General features: G+C 37.9%; 2 protein-coding genes across 5 annotated transcripts in view; one reads left to right on the top strand and one right to left on the bottom strand.

The window, feature by feature from the left end:
• The window catches only part of sand (potassium two pore domain channel sandman), a 42,954-nt gene extending 32,877 nt beyond the window's left edge, over nt 1–10,077 (bottom strand). For both annotated transcript variants that reach the window (XM_074092614.1, XM_074092615.1), the window contains exon 1: nt 9,706–10,077. The gene's annotated coding sequence lies outside the window, so the exon portion shown is untranslated. The remainder of the gene's footprint in view (nt 1–9,705) is intronic.
• Nucleotides 10,078–16,588: 6,511 nt separating this feature from the next.
• Nucleotides 16,589–24,922, top strand: LOC141431434 (sulfotransferase 1A1-like). 3 transcript variants are annotated; one of them, XM_074092610.1, is made up of 8 exons: nt 16,589–16,669; nt 16,959–17,089; nt 17,822–17,956; nt 19,067–19,166; nt 20,587–20,843; nt 21,745–21,839; nt 23,713–23,878; nt 24,596–24,922. In XM_074092610.1, the coding sequence occupies exons 2-8, from the start codon at nt 17,020–17,022 to the stop codon at nt 24,703–24,705; spliced, it is 933 nt and encodes a 310-aa protein (XP_073948711.1). In that variant the 5' UTR covers nt 16,589–16,669; nt 16,959–17,019; the 3' UTR covers nt 24,706–24,922. The 3 variants fall into 3 exon arrangements, with proteins under 3 accessions (XP_073948711.1, XP_073948712.1, XP_073948710.1); XM_074092611.1 differs by having other exon boundaries at nt 16,624–16,654; XM_074092609.1 differs by lacking the exon at nt 16,589–16,669 and having other exon boundaries at nt 16,709–17,089.
• Nucleotides 24,923–27,829: the final 2,907 nt, after the last annotated feature.

Genomic DNA, 27,829 nt, shown 5'->3' with positions numbered 1-27,829 from the left:
TTAACGAAAATAATTGGAAAGCGTGTCAACACAGAGACGAAGTTTTGGTTCAATTAGCCTCGTTTGAAGATTTAATTAGGATCTCAATTTATTTTTTATTCATAAAAGTAGTAAATAAGGTGCTATTAATAACTGCTGGGCTTTACTTTATACCATCCGTTCTATTTTACTTAAGTATTATACTTACTTATGTATGTCAGCGGCCGATCGTGAAATCCGCCAGATCACGAAATTCCTAGGCATATCGTGAAACGGCGTAATTTCCAGGCATATCACGATGTCAGATCGATTAGAGCAACGCATTCGTCGATATTCTTAGCTATATACCGGGCACGTCGTGATATGCCGAAAAAAATAAAAATTTAGGTACGACGAGCGAAGCGAGGAGTGGTTAGTATGAATTGCGACCACAACGCACGAGCCGAGCAAGCGAAGCGAGCGTGCTGCGGCAGCGGCCGGCGAAAAGCCAGAACCGATATGGCAGCATTTCATAATATGCCTAGGAATTTAATGATCTGTCTAAACTTCAGCAGGCAGTTGTTCGGGCCGAAACACGTCGTGTTTCGACGAGTATTAGTTATGCCAATAAAAAACATAAGTTGTAAAAAAAAACAAGTCTCGCAACTCAGTTGTGAGATCCATGCCGTACCTGAGAAGCATAACACTGCAAGTGCCACTTTATTCGATTTTCGGTTTTACCACCCTTATTATTGTCGTGGATGCTGCAATTTGACACAAAAATGCTTCTTCTGTAAAATTTTGGAAATGGCACTTACAGTGTTATGCTTCTCAGGTACGGCATGTAATACCAAGTCGGTTAATTTATTCAGTCCCTAAAGGTACTTAAGGGACCTTCTGTCTTATGTTATTCCGTAATTAGCTAACCTAGCCACATCTTAGTGACCATAAAAAAATCTTTTTTGTTTGAAATAAACAAATTGACTTGGCCATCGCACGAAAACACAACATATCTCACAAGTAATACATATTATATTAAATTAGATTGTTTAGTGCGATTTCCAAGTCACTCTTTTTATTAAAAACATAAAAGATTTATAATATTGATATCCATGTTCACTATTAAGATGCTGTTATGTTAGCTGCAGTCGCGCGTTTACGTGCACTTCCGCTTTGTTCTGGCCGAAAGACGTCCTGTTTCGACCGGTATTAGTTATTTAACAAGTTACAAATGAGACAACTGGCCTTATTGTCAAACGGACCTCTAGCGCCAAAGAGCCTGTCACATAAAACCTCATTGAGGCACACCCTTGCAATCAGAAGCGAAGGAGCGGAGCTAGTTTTAGATATACCGCAGACTGTTTACAGCAAACTATCACACGTTTCATCGTCTTCATCGCCTTGCCAAAATACGGAATCCGGAGCACTTCGTACCTACCACAAGAGAGCTAGGGTTGTCAGAACATTCAAACTTTTGAACATTCGTATGCAGGAACTAAAAAATACAATAGGTATGCGTGAATTAGTTCCACATCGCAAAAAATGCCTTTTTTATAAAATAGTAGCTTATGCCCGCGACTTCATCTGCGCGGATTTAGGTTATCGTGCAGCGGTGCCCTCTACCGGAATAAAAGGTATCCTATGTTGATCCTTGGGGTTCAAACTATCTCTACACCAAATTTTATCAAAATCGGTTCAGTGGTTTCAACGTGAAACAAGAAGACAGACTATCGCATTTATATCTCAAGGGGCTACTGCATAATTTGAAAATCGAAGTTCGTATCGTACTCAGTCTCGTATTAAATAATATTAGCGTCAGCGAGACGACAAGATTCGAACTTCGAATTTTGCACTTCGTAGCCCGGAGATCCGAAAATCTTTTCCGTTTTTAAAAAATAACAAAAATAAAGAATAATAAAATCATAATTTAATTTTACATTTAGTGACAACCCTAGAGCTAGTATTTACACAACCCTGACAGCTTATCTGGTATGTATGTGCCCGAGACTCAACTGCTAATTTGTATTGATCTAACACAAGGTAAATGCTGTGGGATTCATATAGGTAAGATGCTTTTGCTGCCATCTGTATTTGCTTAGAGCCAAAACCTTGCCTTTGCAGGTGGTAGGACCTTGTGCAAGGTCCGCCCGGATTGCTACCACCATCTTACTCGCTAATCCTGCCGTGAAGCAGCAGTGCTTGCACTGTTGTGTTTCGGCGTGGAGAGTAAGACAGCCGGTGAAATTACTGGCACTTGAGGTATCCCATCTTAGGCCTCTAGGTTGGCAACGCATCTGCAATACCCCTGGTGTTGCAGATGTTTATGGGCGGTGGTGATCTCTTACCATCAGGAGACCCACTTGCTCGTTTGCCATCCAGTCGAATAAAAAAAAAATCAATAAACAATTTGTACTTTATAAAGTACATTCGGCCGTTATTTTAAGCGTTATTTAAAGTACGCGGGGACTTAGGAGGTTAAAATAATAAATTAAACTTCCTTCAAAACAAGAAAGAAAATAATTTTCCACCAATTTGAAGTCGGCGCCAGCAACGAATAACGAATCAATGTAAAAACCGGGGCCTAATATTAATGCAATGGTTCTCAAACTACTGTGCTCTATATTGATTGTGGCGGCCGACGATCAAACTATTAATAAGTATCTGGGCATATTAAATTCTTGTACGACGTAAAGGCGTGGTCACACATTAAGCTAGTTTTAGTACAACCGTAATATGTAGATAATATAAAAACCTTTAATTATTGTTTGATTTACATGACAAGATTGACAAGTGGTGGTGGTGGATTGGCAGGTGGTAGGACCTTGTGCGAGGTCCGCCCGGACTGCTACCACCATCTTGCTCGCTAATCCTGCCGTGAAACAGCAGTGCTTGCACTGTTGTGTTTCGGCGTGGAGAGTAAGACAGCCGGTGAAATTACTGGCACTTGAGGTATCCCATCTTAGGCCTCTAGGTTGGCAATGCATCTGCAATCCCCCTGGTGTTGCAGGTGTCTATGGGCGGTGGTGATCTCTTATCATAAGGAGATCCACTTGCTCGTTTGCCATCCAGTTGAATAAAAAAAAAAAAGTGACCGTTGACATTTCGTTTTTTAGAGTTACGTTATCCTACAAGAAACCTTTATAGTTTTGCCCTGTCCGTCTGTGACTTATCTTAGAGACTATTTTCGTTAGTGTTAGTACCTACTGTATTCTATTGTGGCAGGCTGTAAAGTACTAATTTTTGTTAAAAACTTGAAAAATCAGATGAAAATCCTGATGGTAACTCCACTCCACGAAGGAATAAAACATAAAGAGCTGTCGTTCCTCGCTCTTTAGGACTTAAGATAAAAATATAATCGGCACCTCTTCGAAAAATTTTACTCAGCTGATTTCAGAATCAACGCCTCTAATTTATCACCTACCTTGATGTATATTCACGCGAAATAACCTCTTTTTGAGCAATCAACGCGAGCGGCGAGGTACGTTACAGTTTTTACGTCTCGCACTTTAATATGATGGCGTTGGCAGTATAACCTATACGGAGTTTGACAATATTCTTGCTAGTCAAAATATTTTTTTTTCATAGTCTAGCATTTTTGAATCGCTAAACGCTATATTATAATGCCTAAGTGCATGTATGTACGACATGAATACACTATATTCAAATATTCAAATCAAACCATTTAAATTTCATATTTTTTATATAAAAACCCAACAAAGCAAACGTACTGATTGTGAAAATAAAAATTAATAAAAATAGAAGAAGTACCTACTACGTCATATACGTTTATGACGATAGTTTGACGAAAGATGGCTTGTTTGGGAACGGGGACGGTGCGGGTTCAATTCCCGTGTGGCACACCCAAAACCCTATTTCGTTTAAAAACCGGCCAAGAGCATGTCGGACACGCCCAAAATAGGGTTCCGTAGCCATTCCGAAAAAATTAAGTAATATTTTCATGAAAATTTGCACTTTAAAGTTGAATATTTCGCAAACAGATCACTGAATCGAAAAATCGTCTATGAAACCTTAAAAGACCTATCCAACGATACCCCAGACTGTAGGGTTGGATGAGGAAAAAAAATCACACCCACTTTACGTCCATGGGAGGTACCCCAAAAAAAATTATTTAGAATTTTCTATTGTACTATTTTGTCGGCATAGTTTACATATATATCCGTGCAAAATTACAGCTTTCTAGCATTGATAGTCCCTGAGCAAAGCCGCGGACGGACAGACAGACAGACAGACATGGCGAAACTATAAGGGTTCCATTTTTGCCATTTTGGCTCCGGAACCCTAAACATCACGAATACACATTTCCCAAATTTTTAAATCGAATAAATTCAAATTTGACTGCGACTTTACAATTTGAAACCTCATAAAAAGCGCCGTATTTTATCGACGCTCCCAACAATAAAAGTTTTTGGCACAGGTGAGTTGATTTTCGAACGTAAAATGAGTAAAACGGCGCTTCGAATCTGAACCTTTTTCCGCAGCCACAAAGTTTACATTGAATTGTTTTTTAAACCAATCTGTTTACGGGACACGTTAAAAATATGTATTACGTTGTGACAGGGTTTCAGATCGCGTTTCGAGGGATCGGTTTCAGAATGTTTTTTCGGTCGGCAAAGTTTGGGAATTTTCTGTTTGTTTATTATTTAATGGTAAGACTTTGACAGATTTCAATTTTATTTTTTTTTCAAATATATAAGTAATAATAATGTTATGGTACAGCTGATACCTGCCTTATTCCAAACTAAGCAAAGCTTGTACGATGGGTAGAGCTTGTCTTAGCTAAAATGAGGCGTCCTTCGCTCAACTAAATCAGTTTATTATGACTAGTTAGATATACCTATCAATCAATCAATCAATATAATTTATTTGTGAACATAGGTCATTAGTGTTATAGGTGTTACATAGAAAAGGTACCTAGCACAGGTAAAATAAGACTAAATAAGACAGTTTGGCGGCAAAACATGTAAGTATATTAATAAAACTTTGTTATAACTTTTATCTTAGTACTAGAAATGAGGATCTGCCGAGTCCTACCAAAATTTAGGCGTCCTACCCTCTCCCAGGTGGTAAGGGCAGGGGCCAACGTTTAAAAAAATGCAAATTTTACAGACTAAGCGAGTGGGGTGTCATTTTATATGTATTTTTTTGCGCTGAATCGAATGAGATCATACCCATACTCATAGGACCAATATTTTGCGAGATATGAAGGGTTTTTGTTGAAGTGATCCTGAGAAGCCTATATCAAAATTGGTTTTTTGGAATCTTTTTGTATTTTTTATTTCAATTCCAAATTTTTTGTTACTTTTACGGTCATCCCGTACGTCCGTTTTTTTACGTTTTGGCTACGGAACCCTATTTTGCCTATATTGAAGCCTATCAAAAAAAACGAAATCCTTAGAAAAATATTACTTAATTTTTTCGTAATGGCTACGGAACCCTATTTTGCCTATTTAGAAGCGTATATTGTTGCTTAAACCCACAATTGGTCGAGTCGACTAGGTAACACGGTAATTCAGTCGTGTTGTACTGACCCAGAATGAGTATGTAACCGAAGTCTAAAGCTACGCTTCCATCAAAGACGTAACCAATAACTTTATTTACCTATCCTCGCACAGCACATCTCTGGTGGAAACAGCTGAGCGCAACGAGACGAGATAAATGAAGCGTTTCTATTGGTTAATTAAAAACTCATTCCTCGCAACACATCCTCGCACATCTCTGGTGGAATCGGAACCTTAGACAGTACAATACTTATATTAGTGATGATTGATGATTGATGATCAAAGTGCATTAAATGATATTGTACTGGATAACTCACGCCTTAATCCAAGTTTAGCTCGACATGTTTCGGGCTAATTCGTAGCCCTTCTTAGGAGCAACGCTACTTAATATGAGTAAGTCTCACGGTAGTTTCATGTTCAATATCAAAGCGATTCTCCGTCCAACCATTATTGCAATAAATCGTAAACAAAAGAACCCTTCACAAATACTCGTTCAGCTAAACAGTCGTTAGGAGTGAGGGCGATAAAGCCGACGCATCAAAGCGCGTATTGAAGTGAGACGTCATGCGCCCACGCAGCCGGCGGGGCCACTAGGTAGTCTGTGAACAAGGCTTGTGATATATCATCATCCCAGCCTTTATAAAAAAAAATCGTTCAAAGGTTAACTGGAAGAGATCCCTTTAAGGGATAAGTTCGCCTTTGTACATCTTATTATCCTGTGTTATGTTATTTGTGTATGATGTACAATAAAGAGTTTTACAATACAATACAATATACTTCCCACTGCGCACAAGCGGGTGAAGACCAAAAAGTTGCACACCTTAACTTAGAACAGGTAGTTAGAATTACTAGTATTTTTTTTTTTTTACCACTTTGTCGGCGAGACTGATATTCATGCCAAATTACAGCTTTCAGTCCTAACGGTATCTGAGCTTAGCCGCGGACAGACAGACGGACAGCCATGGCGAAACTATAAGGGTTCCTAGTTGACTAGCGAACCCTAAAAATTAAAAAAAAAATAACCCCAGACTGCGTATATTTTCTTTAGGAGAGATGCGTACAAAGTAGGCACGGTACCCTCGGTGCACGCATGTCTTTCTCACCCTTGATCTTTATAAACCTTTATAGGAGAATTCATTGATGGACCCCTGTAAAATAATGGCTGATTCATTTACTTAATTCTAATGTCATGTCCAAGGAGCGGAATTTTCATAGCAAAAATCAAATGTCAAGAGGGATTGACCATTGTGTTTTATCGACTGTCGATGTTTAATTGTCAGTTAGCACGATATGTTTTAGGTAATGAAATTAGACCTGTAATGGGGGAGGCCTTTGTCCTGCAGTGGGACACTATAGGCGACCAAAAAAAAATAGACCTGTGTGTTTGTTACAATTTAAACAAAACCGAAACGGAATTGTTAAACAGTGTAACTGACGATAATCTAACTTTCATTCAAAATAGCAGAATCGAAATCTATATATATACTAATTTATTATATATTCTTCATCTTGTCTGTAGTAACAAAGAATTGTCATTATTTTCTCTACATTGTCACCATTTAAACTAACAGAAGTAAGAGAACATTTTAAAATTAAGAGAAAGATATTACTATATCCATTTGTTAATCGTTTTTCTTTTACGATTAACCACTTTGATTAACACGGGAACCTAATAAAATAATACTTATGAAAACTCAAGCGACATCAAATGTGAAATGTGACGTGACGTAATTTATTTTAATAAAGAAATGCTAGTGGCTTATCAAAGAGGGTTCATCATCATCATCCCAGCCTATATACGTCCCACTGCTGGGCACAGGCCTCCTCTCAGAACAAGAGGGCTTGGGCCATAGTTCCCACGCGGACCCAGTGCGGATTAAAGAGGGTTAATGTTACTGAATAATGTTAAAAGTCAGTAACATGCGAAAAATCGATAACTGGAATAGTCGATAAAACACAATGGTCAATCCCTCGTGACATTTTGATTTTTGCTATGAGAATTACGCTCCTTGGTCATGGTGCTGGCCCCACAACAAGCACCACTAGCATCCCGCCCTGGCAACAATGACGTGCGCCGGCGACGTTCATGACGTTAATGTTATCGTAATACATGTACTAAATGAACTAAATGAACGTAAAACAATTTATGTGCCAGGCGTCATACCAAATTCTAAATCTTATCCATACTATCCTATTCCTAATACCTAAACATTTCTACGCAAGCATGATACTAAGTATAATGTTAATGTATAAATTATACGCACAATTATTACAAATCTTGTATTTTTTCTGTACATTGTGAATTCTCAAGAGGAAGTAAATGTCTTTAAACCTAAATAGTTATTTGAATCAGGAGAGACTAACTTATGCCCGCGACTTTTTCCGTGCAGAAATAAATAAAAATCGACCCCCGCCTTTGTCTTCAAACCACTGCACCGACGTTTCATCTTTTATTTCACTTTAACTGGATGCTTTTCAAAAAAGAGCGCTAAATAAGGCTATACTATAATATGTAAACCTTACAGTATGACATTGTATTGTCTTTCGATATTGACTGTAATTTTGATTTTTTTATTGGTTTAATATTTTCATTTTTAAATTTAATGTTTTATTTTGAATTATTTTAATTTCTTTCTATTAAATGATTTTTTATGAAAATCCGTTTATTTATGCGTTATTTCAACTTCTGTGTAAAAAAATCAGTTAAGCAGACGCAGAAGATAATTTATACATTCACCGCATCATTACATACCTTATAATTATTATAAATTGTGAAATTTTTTATTGTATCTAGATAGAAAGAATAAAAACATTTATTCACATTCACAAAGACAAAATTTAAAAATAACAATAAACAACAAAAACAAAAAAACACAAAAATGAAAATACATTAAGTACAAGATTTTGTGTGTCCCCGCAAAAGTGAAATGGCCGCTGACTCAGCATTATGCTGAGGCGTTAGACGACTGCGCTGATTTTCTGTCAAAACCGTCTGTGACTCGGAATGATACACAAATATACTAAACTTATACATACGTAAATAAAATTAAGAAATAGAAAGAGATTTAATTATAAATAAACAACAAATAAATAGATTACAATAAATAATAAGTAAAAACAAGGGAAAAATAAGATTCAAAATACAATAGGCTGACCTATGACTATAGTAAAAAAACATACGCAGTTTTGAAAATTTAATTGCAACTAACATAGTTTGATATGGAACAAGTTTCCTGAAATATATTATTTCATTCATACATTCATAAAAAACCACGTCCTAGGTATTTTACTCCTTGTAAAGGATTAATTTTCAAAAAGCAAAAGGCGGTTTACAAACCTAATTAAATTTAAATAAATTTAACATGTACTATACTAATAATTTAAATTAAATTAAACAACACTGAACTATGCGTAGGTAATATTTTAGTTCAGCACAATTTATTATGATTTATTAGACGTTAACGACTACGGCCGAGAAGAATCTCTCCAAAGAAGATGAATTATGGCTAGCTATGTTTAGTAGGACGGTTTGTCGTCCAAAATTAAGCTTTTAAATCATATTAAAAGCATTTTAAAGAATAATGGGCCAATTAATTTTTATGTTGAAGATGAAAAAAATTGAAGAATGATTTATAGTAGCTTGAAGGTAAGGATGTTTTCTGTGATGTGACAAAAGACAGAGACGAAAGAAAAACTGTCGTGGTAAGCTGTCCCACAAAAGATTGAAATGACCTAGATTAAATAATCGTACGAAAAAGAAATATAAATTTACAAGCACAAATTCGGCTCATATGCAAATGATAAAATAACACAAGAATAACGTTTGCATTGTACAAGCTATAGTTTTAAAAAATAAAAAAATAAATAACGAAATAGTCAAAGAGCGTAAATAATTAGTGTCAATATTATCAAAAGGAGCAAACAGAAAACCAATGAACTTATTTGTATAAATTAATAATTTTATGTTTTCAATTATACCATGAAAGTTATTGAAGAGGTTAAACACGTGTTAATAAGTAAATCCCACAGCAATTTTGATAGAATTTAATGTCATCTAAATAAAAAAAAATGTCGCAGTAAAATCTCTACTGAAAAGTCAAACTAACATGAAAATCATGTAAAAAAAGGGCAAAAGCAAGATACTTCATATTTTTGGAAACTATGTGTTTCATTTCAAACTCAATTATGCTCTAAATTGTACTGAAGCAACAACAAATCAAATGCTTACATCAATAACTCCAGGTTTCTAATTGCACACACTTTCTATCCAGTTGAGAACACTGCTATCGCACACAATACAAACAAACTCCAAACAAACAAACTTAAACTTGTAAACTAACAGATTTGTCACTAACTACAAAATTCTTTAACCAATCCCATATTTAATCAAATAACCCCAACAAACTTCAGAAATGATATTCTTCAATGAACTACAAAAATATAAAGCGATTATGACCAATTCTCAAATCTAATTATCTATCTCTTCACAAACATCGTGTTAAGCTTTTCTATCACTTTCAGAGTTTGTCGTTCGCGTTAGCCGAAGTGTTGGTCTGGCGAAGGAATGTTGTCGGTCGGCGGCTGAAGCCGACTAACCGCGGTCGGCCGGCGGTTTATGACTGCGTGGACGAAGAATATCATGCGCAGACGCTTAATTTTTTACTACTGCTACCTACTGCTAGAAGTGTTACTCTTAAGCAGGCCACTGACAAACCTTCCAAACGGATACCGTTACAATTATTTAATACACTGACGATAGATCCATTTCATACGTCATAGGTGCTCCAAGAGTGCAGTGCTTCAGTTGCTTGTGTGTGCTTTATAATATCGGTACCGTATGCATATGGATTTGTTACTACTGGGAACTGTGGTAGCCATTTATGTGAAAAGGCTTAAAAAACCAAAAAGGACATGGACGAAGAAATGGTTAAGAATAAGGCAATCCTACTCTCATACCAACTCAATGAAAGAATTATTATTAGACCCCGCTGATTGGAGAAAGTACTTTAGAATGGACGAGCCAACCTACTTTAAATTACTAGAACTTGTGACTCCCTTGATTAAAAAACAAGACACTAATATGAGACAAGCTATAACATATCTTTGTTGTGGTAGTCGTCGTTTGTGACTTGCCATAAACATGGATGATTCCGATACTCCTCTATTACCGACAAAACAAAGTCTCGGCCTGACAATAAAGTCATTTTTACGATGAATTCGTTGTCGCGTCGTTACTTGGTGGCAGCGCGATGCAGACTGATTAAAAATGAACGTAGTTTTGCACATTCACGGAGCGTTTGGAGTGCGTCCAGATGGCGTGTCGCACGTTTGGTGTACGTTTCTAGCAGTGACGGTCACTCTACAGTCGCCAGGCCGATACGTCCAAATGGAGTGGCGTGCTGAATTTTGTGCTGGGCCTACGCTAGCTGACGCAGTTTGCACGAAGCAGGTGGACGCCTGTTGAAAAGTAGTTTATGAGCAGCGTGGCAGCGTTAACTGCGCGCATTGCGTGCGTCGGATTTTACCTGTACCAGCACCCGCAGGCGTGCGCCCGCTCCGTACACCCGCGCCAGCTAACGTTAGCGTATATCTTCGGTTGTCGCTATGGTTTTCACAGAGATATGCTTAAGTGACGAAATAAGAAACAAACAGGCTGAGATTATGTGGTGCATAGGAGAAATTCTTGTCTGTACCGTTGTCCAGCGGTAGTGTAGCGGTATAGCACGCGGCACGGAATGCCGAGGACCTGGGTTCGATTCCCAGCGCTGGTCTTATTTTTCTGGTTTTTCTGTGCATCTATATTTCAGTTTGTATTTTCGATAGAGATATGCTGGTATTTGTTATGTGCTCTAAAATCATAGAACGCTAAATAATATTGCAACTTTTCATGCCTTTGCCTTCAGCATCATCATCATCATCATCATCAGCCTACAGTAGTCCACTGCTGGACATAGGCCTCTTCCATGGCGCGCCACAACACTCTGTCTTCAGCCCCTCGCATCCATCCGCCGCCAGCGATCCTCTTAAGGTCATCCGTCCACCGTGCCTCAGGACGTCCTACACTACGTTCATCAGCATCATCATCGTCAGTAGAAAGACGTCCACTACTTGATTCAGTGGCCTATAGGCCTCCCTAATGCAAATGCAAATAATGAAACATTAACCGGTTCTACGCCGCCGGCCGGCATCCATCGGATTCCTGTATCTTTCACCAGGTCATCTGTCTTCTTTGTGACAAACTTAGAGCGCAAGGTCTAAGGCGTCTTTTGGTACTTGGTGTCAGTCAAGAATACAGTGGCCCTAACAATTATTGCTTCTTCGAGCAATGTACAGTCACCAGCATTAATATCTGCCACAGCGGAGCGTGCAAAAATATCTGACACGTCCTTCCGGCCCTATAAATAGAGTCGTATCAGATATTTATGCACGCTTGTTGTGTCAGATATTGGTGCTGGTGACTGTACCCAGGCTTCTGCCACTTAAGTTAAACAATACTTCGGGCTACGTCGTCGATCTTCTCATTTCTGATTCGACTTCACCCCCAAATATTTTTATAACCATTTTTTTTTCGTGGACGTGGACGCTGCTGCTTTATCAGAATTGTATATGAAAACCCTCCATCATTTAGACTATAGAGATAGTCAAAGAAATAGACACACATAAATACATGCGCTTGAAAAACATACCCCGCTTCGGGCAGTCGGGTGAAAACAGGATATCTAAAAAAAAAAGTTAATTCAGCAAGTACCTAGGCCGCAAAGGGCTTTTTTACATGTCACTTTTTATACTACCACCGCTTTAGGAAAGACATTGCCAGGAAGATTGCGCCGCCAGAAACTTGGCAGAGAGTCATTTTTTCCAAACAAAATATGCATAGTTTTCATTACATAGTTATCTAGTTGGCATAGATTATTTTATCTAACTCGAGTGTCGCCTCTATTCTACTCTTTGCCAGTCTCGTCTAATAATAGAGGCGCACGCGACGCCCGAGTTGCGTATCAGTTTTAGTTTTTATTGTGCGCGGTATTTCGGGAGCACTCGCGACCGGGTTGTGCCGCGAGTTTACTGCCTCCGGTTAAGTCGCCTGAATAATTAATGTATTTGCAGAAGGACGGGCTTATGAATCAATGGAAATCAGGAGTGGATTGAGTCGACTGTAGAATCCATACTCCGTGACTACATCGTCAAACAGTTCAAATTCAAATAATTTATTCAGTAAATAGGCCGCAATGGGCACTTTTACACGTCATTTTTTAAACTACCAGCGCTTTCGGAAAGATCATCATTGCCAAGAAGAATGCGCCGCAAGAAACAGTAGCGCTGCTGGTCCAGAAAAAAAACGTTTATTCATCATCATCATCAGCCGGAAGACGTCCAACAAAGGCTTGGCAGGCGGCTTTGGGATCGCTGTATTACATTGATGGTATACGCAGAAGACGCTGCTGCCCGTCTTCTGGATTTTCCCTTAGTCGCCTTCTACGACACCCAACGGGATGAAATGGGGGGAGAGCTATTCTTGTCCGGACACCCCACGGATCACGGACCCCACCCCCCACGGACGGAAAAACTTTTATTCTGTGTTTATTCTGCTGGAGTAGAAGCTGGATGCGTGTAGCCGTGGACAGGGCGCAATGGCGCTCATTGGGAGAGGCTTATGACCAGCAGTGGCCTGCTGTAGGCTGATGATAATGGTGATGATTCTGTAGAAACGTTGCAAAGAGCTGTTGCCTGTTTGACTTATATTTATGTATATCCCTGGTGGCTTCTCTGTCCCTGGACTTGGTAGGGGGCCAAGCAAAGGAGGAGCAAGGGGTTCTAAGACTGTTCGATGCAAATGGCAAATTGAATGTGGCGTTTCAAGGGCAGATTTTTATTCAACAGTGGACGTTCTACGGCTGATGTGATGATGATGATGAAATTTGTAAAATTCTTGTTCTCAATTTTTTTTACCCGACTGCGAAGGTAAACAGTATACAGTACACAAATATATTGGCTTATAACTTATGCTCCCAAGGGCACAAAAACAAAACAGTACTAAGCCGATACATAAATCTGATAAAATGTCTTCATGCATATTATTCGTCGTACGCGTGCCGAATACCCTTTCTAGTCCGAGAGCTAGGTAGCAGAAATTTATTTTAAAGTAGGCATTTGAGGCTACTAAGCATGTTTATTTTTAATACATACAATATAATATATAATTTAGGGCTCATAAATTAAACTTACTTCCGGTACATTTTTAGCCTAAATAATTGGATGTTTTTAAGAACTCCAGAATGTTTTTATGTTTGAATAAGTACATTTTAACGCTGCCCATTTTTTTCTATATACCTAACAGTAATAGCGAACTGCTGCAAAGCGGAGAACGCGCCTAAGTCAGCTCGACTTCTATGACATAACGCGGTGTAAAACTTTTTTGGGGCAATGAAATTAAATTAAATTAAATATTTTATAAATACGCCTCAGCCTTAAATATTAATTCTTAAATGTCTACCAGCTCTCAGACTACACAGTTCACGACAAAATATGTTGACTATTTTTGCCTTCGATTTCAGCCGTTCACTTCGAAGCTTTCATGTTTACTAATATTATTAAGGGAATATCGTGGAACCTCATTATAAGAGTGTCCTTTCATAGAAGAGATTGTATAATTAATCATTTAATAACTTTATGGTAAAAATTTCATTAAAAAAAAAACGTTTTTTGCTGACTGTACTTTTTGTCAACTTCACTTGCATTGTCACCCAAACTGCATTTATTTGCATACCAAATCTCAAGTCGATGCCATTAACCGTTGAAGAGTTATTGTATTGTATTGTCACTACCAGACTATTGTATTGTCACGCAATTTACATAGTAGGTATGCCAAATTTCAAGTCAATCCGACTGTTGGAAGTTGGTCATATTTTACTTGCAAGATTTGACTGAAAATGGAACGGTGAAACTAAATAAAAGTGTGTAAAAATACAATTGAAAACATTACAAGAAAACGACGACGGACAATCTTCAATCTTGGGGTTACTTGGGGCACGGTCATAGGCGTATATAAATAGGGGAGGGGCGGGGGGTTCACCAGGTCGTCGCTCAATCTTGCTGAAGGCCTACCGACAACTCGTCTCCTGGTCCGCGGACGCCACTCGAGAACCTTCTGACCCCATCGGCCATCAGTCCTGCGAGCAAATATGCCCCGCCCACTGCCACTTCAGTTTCTCAATTCTTGGGGCTTTTTAAGTAAGTACTTGGCCCTAATAATTGACAAGATTTCATTTTTTTAACACCTGTAAATTACTACAGGAATCGAAAGAGTTTTGCCTCCTGAACATGGGAAAATATTTATTATAATTGATTTCTCCACATTTAAAAAAATACAAAAAATGAAAAAATATAGCTGAATTTGCCAACACTACGACAGTATAGATATGTTTCCTTTGCCTTTTTCACCAGAAAAAGGAGCTGTCATAATTTTGACAACGTCTCTATGCAACGTCTACGTCAGATTTACGTGATCTTTTTTTTAACAGACTAGACAAAAGTAATGGATCTATTGTGTCGTAGTTTTGGAGTTATGCCCTTTTAGAATAAGCACATCTTAAAAAAATTGTAATAAATTAATTAATAGTTGTAGCGAAATTTTAAAAATATCAGCGTTTTTCTCTTTCCAAACAGAATACAGAGAATAGTCCAGTGCAGTCAGAGGCAGTGCATCAAAAATATGAAAAGCTAACAGCCACAGCCTCTCAAAGCAAACGCTTCAGAGTGTTTTAAATAAATTAAATTGCGAATTGAAACTGCTGGCTTGTTTAATTCTGTTTGATGTTCAGAATGAGAATTCTGCATTATTAGTATAAAGGTAGGCTTTACTCGCGACTTCGTTCATCGGGACCCTTAAGGTCTCTACCTAATACACCGTATCATACCATGACCGTAATAGATGAGACTACTAACTGTTGCCGGCGACTCCGTCCGCGTATTCGTTTATCGCTATCCCGCGGGAACTGTGCGATTTTCCAGGATAAAAACTATCCCATGTGTAATTTCAAATTTAAATTCAAATTAATTTATTTCATTTGATTTCAGATACAAAAAATGCTATCATTTGTAATCGAATCGATCGAGAGCAACTACCTTAAATCCTTTAGTTTGCTAATTGTAATGAAATTAAACATTCCTTTATTTTTAAAATTAAACAAAACTGCATTCAAAGATCTTTTAAACTTCGCTTGTCTCACCCGGGAATCGAACAAACAAAAATTAAAAAATATATACTCGCTATTTTACTATACGAATCGATGGTATCATTGTTCAGGATTAAATTTGTCTAATAAATTGAGATACCATGAAATAGAATATTTATTAACATTACCTACTTAGTACTATTTACTTGTAACAAGAAAATTATACCTACTTTATAATGTTCTTATCTTAAACACATCCAAAGACATCATAATTATGAAGTACAAGCTTGCTTTATTAAAGACTTCGATAAGAAAATCGTTAAATGGTAATAATCAATCTATGCATAATTCCTTCTTAATACAAAGCGTTCTGACGAAAAATTTGAAAATAAAACTATTTTTATGCAACGTGGAGCAAACAATCACCAAATGTTTATTAGACAAATTTTTATCCAGAACAATAATCCTATCGATTCGTATAGTAAAATGGCGAGTGTTTCTTTTTTTTATTTTTAGTTGGTTCGATTCCCGGGTGAGACAAGCGAAGTTTAGAAGGTCTTTGAATGCAGTTTTGTTTCATTTTAAAAATGAAGGTATGTTTCCTTTCAGTACAATTAGCTAACTAGAGGATTTAAGGTAGTTGTCCTCCAGGGCCATAGACTTTTTCCACCCTGTATATTGGGCTTCAATCACTCCTGCTGCCAAGTGCTGAGACACCGACTTCAAACTCGTACCTAGATTAAGGTTAAATAAAAAATAAGTTTATTATTGTTTGTTTTTCAGTTTTTTCGGCAGTTTAATTTTTTTGTTAAAAACAAGTGCTCCCCTTGGTCCGAGATGGAACGCACGACCTTCTAATTGAGAGTCTATTAGCTCAAACGACTAGGCCACTTCAATGGAACCAAACTATACTTATGTATGTATTGTGTGGTGGTCAGAAGATCTAATCGGCTCAGTTGCTCCTAAACATTGTAAGAACTAGTCGCGTTTGAGTGCATGCGCGTAACCATCCGTGACGTAAAATTTCTTAACATTGTTTTTTTGGAGTCTTTTGTATTTTATATTTCAATTCCAAAATTTTTCAGTTATATTTCACTTTGAATTTTCGATGTAAAATTTCTTATCAAATTACAAATATAGCGCGCAAACTAAACATACCTATCACTTTAAAACCAAGAGATTGTAAAAACATGTTTTAGTTTTGATGCCCTTCAAATTTAGATACAAAACAAGGTCACTAAGATAAGTTTTTTTCCTAACATCATTTAAACCAGTTTATAAGTTAGATCTTCGCGACTGATTTTAGACCGTGAGATGATATCCAGGAATCTATTTTATTATCCAGTTGTTCATTATTTGTTTTGAGTATGTCAAATTCAGTGGTTTCAAAGGATCTATCACCAGAGGTGATTGCGCGATTGCAATCGTTGTACAATGGTAAGTCCACAGTTTCTTTAGTCTACTTGTGATCATAATGTATGCAACTGCATCGAATGATCGGGAGCTCATAAAGGGTTTTTAGGGTTCCGTAGTCAACTAGGAATCCTTATAGTTTCGCCATGTCTGTCTGTCTGTCTCTCTGGCTGTCCGCGGCTTAGCTCAGACACCGTTTGTACTAGAAAGCTGTAAATTGGCATTAATATACATATCAGTCACGCCAACAAAGTGGTAAAATAAAAAAAACTAATAAAATTTTTTTAGGGTACCTCCCATAGACGTAAAGTGGGTTGTTTTTTTGTTCTCATGTAACCCTATAGTGTGGGATATCGTTGGATAGGTATTTTAAAACCATTAGGGGTTTGCTAAGACAATTTTTCGATTCAGTGATTCGTTTGCGAAATATTCAACTTTAAAGTGCAAATATTCATTAAAATCGAGCGTCTCCCCCCCTCTAAAATCTAAACCGGTGGGTGGAAAAATTTGGAAAAATTCAGGATGGTAGTAAGTACATCAAACTTTCAAGATAAACTATAACGGTTAAGTTTGCTTGAGAATTATTAGTAGTTTAAGAGTAAATAGCAGCCTAAGGTATAAAATATACTTAAACTATGGAAGATTCCGTATAAAATACGAAATCCTTAGAAAAATATTACTTATTTTTTTCGTAATGGCTACGGCGTGTCCGACACGCTCTTGGCTGGTTTTCTGTACTGTGCCAACATTTCCCAGAGAAATTCGAGGACATCAGCCGTTTTGGCGACGCAGGCTACTTGCTGCCGTCGCGGTACAAGCCGCACGCTGCAGCCGTGCGCGACATGCCACTGCGCAGCTCTGACGTGTGGATCGCCACTTTCCCGAGATCAGGTATCACAAGGTTTTTTTTTATTCGACTGGATGGCAAACGAGCAAGTGGGTCTCGTACCTCAAAAGGAAAAAAACGGAGTTATAGGATCACTTTGTTGTCCGTCTGTCGGTCTGTCAGGACCCTTTTTCTCAAGAACACGTGGAAGTATGAAGCTGAAATTCATATCAAATAGTCAGGTCTACTGTCCCTTGGAGCTGTGAAAAAATCAAACCTCTAAGCCAACGCAATCAAAAGATACAGCCGTTTATGCTGCAAATTTTCGACACTCGCAAGGGAATCAAAACCTACAGGGTACTTCCCTTGAAATTTGGTACGAAGCAACGTCATATAGCACAGATAAAGGAAAAATTGCGAAAAAGCATAATTTTTTAGTGACATCATATAATAAAAATATTTGTACGGAACCCTCGGCAAGTCCGACTCGAACTTGCTCGGTTTTTTTTTACTAACCAATATAAATGCCTAGACTTACACAACGCTGGCACAGCGCACATATAATGGAAACAGCTGAGCGAAGCAAGGATTGGTAAATGAAGCGTTTCTATGGTTTAATACGAACTCATCCCTCGCTACACATCCTCGCACATCTCAGCTGGAAACACAGCCTAAAAGGGATTATACGAGATTTATGCCAATATTGTTTCTTCCTTTTCGCGATTCTGCACAAAATAAATTCCACACAACTGAATTTAATCACATGCGTTATACTTCACGATACTATCTTAATCTCTATCTTTATCTTTTATTCTATCTATCTTCTATACTATCTTGTTTCTTCCTAGTCGCATTTAGTGAGTTCACATAACTTAAAGCTCGCGACCATGATAATTTTTACCGCGGGAAAAGCGACTCACGCAGTCTGTTTTTTTTTAAATTTCTAAACGCGACTAGGAAGAAACAAGATAGTATAGAAGATAGATAGAATAAAAGATAAAGATAGAGATTAAGATAGTATCGTGAAGTATAACGCATGTGATTAAATTCACTTGTGTGGAATTCATATTGTGCAGAATCGCGAAAAGAAAGAGACACTAATGGCATAAACCTCGTATAATCCCCTAAAATCGGTCTTTTGAATTTTGATATTATGATACGAGTCTCGTTTACAGGTACTCACATGACTGCGGAGATGCTGTGGCTGTTGATAAACAATTTAGATTACAAAAAAGCCGCTGAGATACCGCTGTCTGAGCGCCACACTTTTATAGAGTAAGTTTACCTAAAATATGAAAAAAGACATGTATTTCTTTTATCATTTTTGTCAGAAACATTAATATTTGTTAAAAGAATACCAGAGGCAGTGCTGTAAGAATTTAATTCCTACTGGGTGGCCAAAGAATGGCTTATCTTGTGTACCAAACTTGTGGTCTGCAGCAACCTACTACGAAGACATATCAAACTTCCCTAACTCTTAGTTATTTCTTTTATAGAGACATTAATGGAACAGTTGTCAACATTTACAACAGAAGAATTTCAACATTAAAATTGAAAAAACTGAGCTGAAATTATTAAATTAGAAATTGTTATCCATTCATTATTCATTGCATATGTCTATTCACATGTTCAACTGCTCGAAATTTTTTTTTTATTCAACTGGATGGTAAACGAGCAAGTGGGTCTCCTGATGATAAGAGATCACCACCGCCCATAGACACCTGCAACACCAGTGGGATTGCAGATGCGTTGCCAACCTAGAGGCCTAAGATGGGATACCTCAAGTGCCAGTAATTTCACCGGCTGTCTTACTCTCCACGCCGAAACACAACAGTGCAAGCACTGCTGTTTCACGGCAGGATTAGCGAGCAAGATGGTGGTAGTAATCCGGGCGGACCTTGCACAAGGTCTTACCACCTGCAAAATTGGTAGAGATCGCTCTTTAACGTAAGGCGCCGCCTATTGTTTACCTCTACTTTTAATGTTCTTTAGTACCTATGTTGTGTATCGATATATGTATATATATCGGAAATATAAGTGAGAAGTCGCTGTGACAGGTCAAAAAATGCTATGAACATTCCGCTCTCTGTTCATCACCAGACCAACACAACCGTTCACCATGATACTATAATGCACGCTATGTTGTGTAACTTAACCAGAGTTCACAACGCGTCAGCGTAGTGTGGTGGTTGGGTTTGTGTGTTCTTACAGCGAGGAGGCGGAGGAGCTGCGTGGACACACATTTGTTGCATAAACGCTATCGTAAGGTCACGGGTGAGCAGTGATTTTATTGTTCACAGTTCAATAATATGGACCTCTGCAAAATAACGAAACGACTGATTCAATAAATTACGTTTAGTTTCTCTTTTTAACCCCCGACACAAAAAGAAGGGTGTTATAAGTTTGACCACTATGTGTGTCTGTGGGTGTGTGTCTGTCTGTATGTGGCACCGTAGCTCTTGAACGGGTGGACCGATTTGAATACGGTTTTTTATTTGAAAGCAGGTTTTCTAGCCATGGTTCTTGGACTCGTTTCATCAAAATCGGTTCAGCCGCTTTTGAGATATTGAACTTTGAAGTGACAAAGTCGGGTGTTTTCCAACTTTTCGTTGGTTAGGTTATTACTTATTAATTCTTAATGTTCTCTCGTCTCCATGTTTCTGCAATAATTCTGATCAGCTTTTACTTCTTCCAGGATATTCTCCCTCCACAGCGGTGACGTTCCGATAGGCTACCAAGTCCTGGCAGACCAGCCATCCCCCCGGCTCATCACCACCCATCTGGCCTTCTCCCTTCTCCCGCCTGCTCTCCTCGACACCGCCAAAGTCGTGTACGTCGCAAGAGATCCAAGAGACGTCGCAGTCTCCTACTTCAATTTCTACAAACGTCTTAAGAATTTTGGTCGCTTTGAGACTCTTGAACAGTTCTGGGAGCTGTTTGTTGATGATTTGGGTAAGTTTTGTATTTATAAAGGTTGCTTTAATTTTCTTCAAAACGTATGCAAAAAAACGGCCAAGAGCGTGTCGGACACGCCTAGGGCCTAGGATAGGGTTCCGTAGCCATTGCGATAAAAATCAAGTAATATTTTTCTGAGGATTTCGAATTGTGTACGGAATCTTCCAAGTTTAGGTATGTTTTATATCTTAGGCTGCTATTTACTCTTAAACTACTAACAATTCTCAAGCAATCTTAGCCGCCAAAATTTTCCTTGTAAATTTGATATATTTACTACCATTCTGAATTTTTACAAATTTTTCTACCCTACAGTTTAGATTTTAGATGGGGGGAGGGCTTGATTTAAATGAAAATTTGCACTTTATACCTATCCAACAATACCCCACACTATAGTTAGTCGAGAAAAAAAATCGCCCCCACTTTGTGTATACCCTAAAAAAAAAAATTTATATTTCTTTTATTTTATCACTCTGTCGGCGTGACTGATATGTATATTCATGCCAAATAGCAGCTTTCTAGTACTAACGGTGTCTGAGCTTAGCCGCGACAGACAGACAGACAGACGGACAGACATGGCGAAACTATAAGGGTTCCTAGTTGACTACGGATCCCTAAAAACTGTTACACATTTAATTAATTCTATCACTTGTTTTCCTTTTAATGCACATTATACCTACTTTATTAATTTAATGGGGCCTTTGGATATTATAGTGGACTAATAACCAATACGAGACAGGGTCTATTGCGTAACGTTTCTGACGCTCGCGATCTCAATCAAATGACAGATTTCGCATATAAAAACTGTCATCTGATTGCGATCGAGAGCATCAGAAACGTTACGCAATACGAGACCTGCTTACAAGTAAACGGTCATTAATAACTTTTTTCTTTATTTCAGTTGTATTTACCCCGTTCTTCGCACATCTAAAGGAGGCTTGGTCTCTACGGAACCACCCAAATATGCTGTTCATATTTTACGAAGACATTATCAATGTTAGTATCATCCATCACTATTAACATATTCGGCCTATACACCATAGGTATACAGGATGGCTTTAGGCACTTGTCTCACCGCCAGCGAGGAAACGATTGGCTATCGACTATTTTCTCGCTCAAGAAACGAACAAAAGGTATAAGATCCTGTGTGAGTAAAAGAGACACATATATTAATAGTTGATCGCTGGCTGTTCACACTGTCGGCGAGAACTCGCTCTTACATCTTTTGTGCAGCGACAAGAGCTATAAAACTCGCTGAGCTATAGATACTCGCTCAGCGATGTCAGCTTGGCGGCCGCCCCGCACGAGCGAGTCGAGTGGAGCGAGTAATCGCCCGTCGCACGCGAACACTCGCTTACTACAGCCGAGCGACAAAACTACACTATCGCTTCTCGCTGCTCGCCCACTCGTTTCTAGTTACTCGCTCTACTCGCTTCTCGCTCATCGTCGGCGGTGGGACAAGTGCCTTAAATTCAAGGTTTGATTCTACTCACGAAACTAAGCTACTTTTCGCTGCTTAAATACAAAAGGGCCACAAATCAAAAATAAATAATAGTGGCACGTTAAATAGCATTTATAATGCAATTATTAGGATTGAAAAAAAAAACTTTATTTGTGGCCCTTTTGTATTTAAGCAACGTTTTGTTTTGTAACATTTTCAAAAACTTAAATTTAGTTCATTTATTGATCCTCAAAGTTTAATTGTTAAATCAGTGTATCGAACATGGCGGTGTTATCATTCTCTTGGTACGGGGGCCTTGAAATAATTTTTGACACTTATTTGACATCTCTAAGATAAACATTTATCAATGTGCCGTCAATTTAGTATTGTATCGCATACATTTAAAATAACATTTAATTTGTATTAAAACAATACGGTATTTGACTATTTTGTATATGTTTTATAAATTAAAACTACACAATGCCTGTTATCGAATTGAAAAACAATTTTTAAGCTACCTTCACAAATAACAAAGTTATAAAGGTTTGAAATTCAAGATTAGACAGAGAAAGACATACTGGCATGTGACGTCACACGCCAGTACCACCATACTTGCTGCATAGAGAAAAGCTTTTGAGAAAGAGACAGCTATATAGATTTTTCAAAAAATCACTATAAATCCAATTTTCAACCGATTTTAATTTTCTCTTCGCTAAACACTATCTGTTTATCTATATTTTCATAATAATATTAAGATATGGAAAAATCAGGAGTTGTCAAATACCGTATTAAATTACCAGTGGTCATATTTTTAAAATGTAGAAGCCCCATGGTCAGACTCCCTGTATTTTTGTTACAACCGCGAACTTTTAGGATAAAGACACTAATAATAATAATCATCATCATCCCATCATCCCAGCCTATATACGTCCCACTGCTGGGCACAGGCCTCCTCTCAGAACAAGAGGGCTTGGGCCATAGTTCCCACGCGGGCCCAGTGCGGATTGGGAACTTCGCACGCACCATTGAATAGCTTCGCAGGTTTGTGCAGGTTTCCTCACGATGTTTTCCTTCACCACAAAGCTCGTGGTAAATTTCAAATGTAACTCCGCACATGAATTTCGAAAAACTCATAGGTGCGAGCCGGGGTTCGAACCAACGACCCTCTGCTTGAGAGGCGATAGGTCAAACCACTAGGCCACCACGGCGTTTTATGTTTTATTAAAAAAAAAACTTTTGCCTTATAAAATAATTTAACACGCAATGTATGAATCTTTGTTTTTATTCAAAACGTCGCATTTGCTGACGTGACCTGGCTTCTCTCTCTCTCTCTCTCTCTCTCTCTCTAAAAACAAATTCAACAATTACTTACGATCTGATAGTCAATGCGTTCCTTGAATTCTGATGATATCCTTTTTCGAATTCCAGGACATGCCCTCCGCAGTGCGCCGTGTCGGGCGGTTTGTTGGAAAGGAATGTTCAGAGGATGAAGTGGCAAAGCTGTGTGACCACATGGACATAGACAACATGAGAAACAACACATCCGTGCAACCCAACATTGGCTCCAGCGAGGCCCATGTGTTTGTGAGACAAGGTAGAAGCTAAAAAAAAGTACAAAGTACCTGGGTGACCGAACTTTGCTCAGGCTAAAACTCGAAGACGCGCGTTGTCTATTTGACTATTTGCCCGAAATGTCTATTTGCTAGAACACAGTTATAAAAGATGTTATAGTTTTGACGACCGGATGCCTAAGTGGTTAGAGAACCTGACTACGAAGCTTGAGGTCCCGGGTTCGAATCCCGGCCGGTGCAGATATTTGTATGAATAATACGAATGTTTGATCTCGGGTCTTGGATGTTTAATATGTATTTAAGTATGTATTTATCTATATAAGTATGTTTATCCGTTGCCTAGTATCCATAGTACAAGCTTTGCTTAGTTTGGGACTAGGTCAATTGGTGTCAAGTGTCCCATGATATTTATTTATTATCTATTTATAGTTTTTTATCCAATATATTCAGCCTGCATACAGGCGTGCAAATTATTTAGAGTTATAGTTAGTTAGTTACTATCTTATCTTTTACCTATAAGATCAGAAAAAATATAACGGCAATGGATTAATTTGTGTTAGTTATTTAGGTCTAACAGAGGTTATAGGTACCTCTAAGATAAGATAAATAAATTATAGAAAAAAAACAGATAACCTCTATTAGACCTAAATAACTTTAACACCAATAAATCCATTGCCGTTATATTTTTTCTTATCTTATCTTTCCAGAATTGGGTAAATTCGACCCTTTTTGTTTCCCAGGCCAGGCAGGTGGTTGGCGCGATCACTTCAACGAAGCAATGCGCACGAGTGCCCGAAACTGGATGGATCGACACCTTGCCGATACAGATATTTCTTTCCCTGAAAACTAAGTTACCTTAAAAAAAAATTCTTTGTTTATTGTTTAATTTATAGTGCTTTGTAATAAATTTGTCATATTTTCTAACATTCGATTTTTAAATATTATATGCGCCTAGATTTATTTGACTAGCAATTCGTGTAATAATTTTTTTGCTATATTTTTTGTGACAAAATACAAGGTGTTAATCATTAATTTAAAAGTGAAAGCCACACAGCACAATTCCAACAGTTTTTTTTTTATTTCAAGTTAGCTAATTTCTAATATTCATTATACTCATCTACTATCGTCTTCAATTTTAATTATAGGTAACTTAAGTTATTTAGTACGGAAATGTAGTTTGGGTGACAATGCAAGTACCTACCATCAACGAATGGTAACAGTTGGCTAAAAAGTTTTTATATTGAAAAATAATAACGGAACCCTTATAGATTCACTCATAATGTGTCTGTCACAAAAAATTTGCTCCGAAATTGTTGAGTTTAAAACTATCATCATTATTAATAATAATACCTTGGGACAAATTGTACCAATCGACCTAGCTATGGGTGCTAGAAAACGGATAGACATACATATATAGATAAATATATACTTATTATACAAACAAACATCCAAGACTCAATACGGTATTTGACAACTCCTGATTTTGCCATATCTTAATATTATTATGATAATATAAATAAACAGATAGTGTTTAGCGAAGAGAAACTGAAATCGGTTGAAAATTGGATTTATAGTGATTTTTTGAAAAACCTATATACCTGTCTCTTTCTCAAACGCTTTTCTCTATGCAGCAAGTATACTGGCATGTGACGTCACATGCCAGTATGTCTTTCTCTGTCTAATTTTGAATTTTAAACCTTTATAACTTTGTTATTTGTAAAGGTAGCTTAAAAATTGTTTCTCTATTCGATAACAGGCATTGTGTAGTTTTAATTTATAAAACGTAAACAAAATAGTCAAATACCGTATTGGCGTAGGTATACCGGGTGTGGCCTGTAATACGAGCAAAAAATTAAAACATAGATCGTCCTCGTCAAACTGAACAACATTAGTTCAGCGACTTTTAAAAATAATGGAGTCTTTGAATTTTCCTTTTTAGAACACAACTGACGTCGCCTGTCACGCTACAAACATCAAGCATTTTGCTTTACATTGCTTCTTCGAATAAAATCAAGTGTGAATAAAATTAAAAAACGAATTATTTTTAAAAGTCGCTGAACTAATGTTGTTCAGTTTGAGGAGTATGATCTATGTTTTAATTATTTGCTCATATAACAAGTCAAGTCAGTGATCCGAAGACTGACGTGTAACGGAAATAAATGAATTTTAACCATGGAAGCCACTTATGGGTGGAAACTAGATTTTACTTAAAAACTTTCACAAACTATATCTGTCAACTAAATACCTACTAAATTACAGGGCTTGTTGGGAGCATCTCAATTATTTTTGCACAATTTTAAAATAATTAATTTTGAAATTATTTAAAAAATAGACGAAAACCATTAACCATTTCCTTGACTTATCTCGAAAACCGCGGGGCCTAAAACATATATATAAAAAAATGTATATTGAAACTCGCCGCGCTGCTACCCGCCCTGCTTCCCGCCTCGCTGCCCGCTGGTGTGCATACCGCGGCCTAAGGCTGCCTGTCAACTGGAGCGGAGCAAGGCAGCGGAGTGGAGAGCTAGATTTATTTAGATCTTTAAATCCATCAATAGAATTGCATAAAGACTCCTCTGCTCTTCAGTAGACAGGGAGTTGGTATTACCGTAAACTGCTTCAACTTTGCCCTCTGGCCCCAACATTGCCTGATTCGATTTAGAGTCGATAACTCAGCACCCTTTAGGTTTTTAAACTTTTATCCCTCTGTAATAATAATTCCCTTGTAGATAAAAGTTTAAAACCTATAAAAGAGCTAAGTTATCGACTCTAAATCTACTCAGGCAATGTTGGGGCCAGAGGGCAAAGTTAAAGTAGTTTACGGTATAGAACTATTATAACAAGCCTAAAAATTCATACGAAACCAGGAAGCGTGAGGAGGACGCAGAGCGAGAAAGAGGAGCGGGGAACTGGGGAAGTTCTGCGAATGGAGGAACAGTCTGCAACTCCGCTTCTGGTAATTTATTAAATGAGGCGTTACTTTGCGGAGGTCTACATCAATGAACTAAAAGAACTTTGCTCACCCGCGACCTTTATGATAGCAAAGTTTAAGCGAGATATGCGTGTTCATGCAGTTCCTCCACCTCCACACTGTAAGAACACACACAAATCACGCAAACCCATCTATCACCACCACCACACTACACTGACACGTTTTGAACTCAACCAGAGCTCATCTTCAGAGCAACACAACCGTACACCATGCTACCAGATGCTAGAGTCTAGTGCAGGTGTTTGCTTTTAACGGCATACTTTTCATTTATCAAAGTTTTACGACTCACCAGTAAAAATAGCCAAATGCGAGTTGGACTGGCGCGTAGACTAGGTATCTGAAGGGTTCCATACAGTATAACTATAATATGTAAATAATAATAAATAAATAAATATCACGGGACAATTCACACCAATTGACCTAGTCCCAAAGTAAGCTTAGCAAAGCTTGTGTTATGGGTACTAAGCAATGGATAAATATAATTATATAGATATAGATACATACTTAAATACATATTAAACACCCAAGACCCGAGAACAAACATTCGTATTTTTCATACAAATATCTGCCCCGACACGGGAATCGAACCCGGGACCTCAAGCTTCGTAGTCAGGTTCTTTAACCACTAGGCCATCTGGTCGTCTAAACTAAATCGTCGTCGTCTAAATATGTATAAGATAACGGACAGTGGAGGCTTATTAAAAGGGTCTCGTTGACACCTTTTGTATGAATCGCATAATATCTACACTTCGCGGCGATCGCGGCACACTAACTAAACCTCTGGTGTAGTGTCTATGGACACACAATCAACAACTCCACTCCGCATTAAGCTCTCTACACGTTACACCGTGTCATGCCATGACCGTGACCGTATAGGAACGGTCAGTGTCAAACGGAATGTCGAACGCATACATGATACGCAACGGCGACGGTTGGTTACTGAAACCATAGTAAAAGAGGACAAGTAAGTCCACTCTGACCC

This window comes from Choristoneura fumiferana, chromosome 9, assembly GCF_025370935.1.
Source record: "Choristoneura fumiferana chromosome 9, NRCan_CFum_1, whole genome shotgun sequence".
Lineage (NCBI taxonomy): Eukaryota > Metazoa > Arthropoda > Insecta > Lepidoptera > Tortricidae > Choristoneura > Choristoneura fumiferana.
Note: the sequence above shows the minus strand (reverse complement) of the source record. Positions and strands in the feature narration are given on the sequence as shown.

Coding starts and splice junctions, on each gene's coding strand:
- LOC141431434 (XM_074092610.1), top strand. CDS start 17,020: ATGTCAAATTCAGTGGTTTCAAAGGATCTATCACCAGAGGTGATTGCG. Junction 17,090..17,821: donor ATTGCAATCGTTGTACAATG/GTAAGTCCACAG, acceptor AACATTTCCCAG/AGAAATTCGAGGACATCAGC. Junction 19,167..20,586: donor GAGCGCCACACTTTTATAGA/GTAAGTTTACCT, acceptor TACTTCTTCCAG/GATATTCTCCCTCCACAGCG.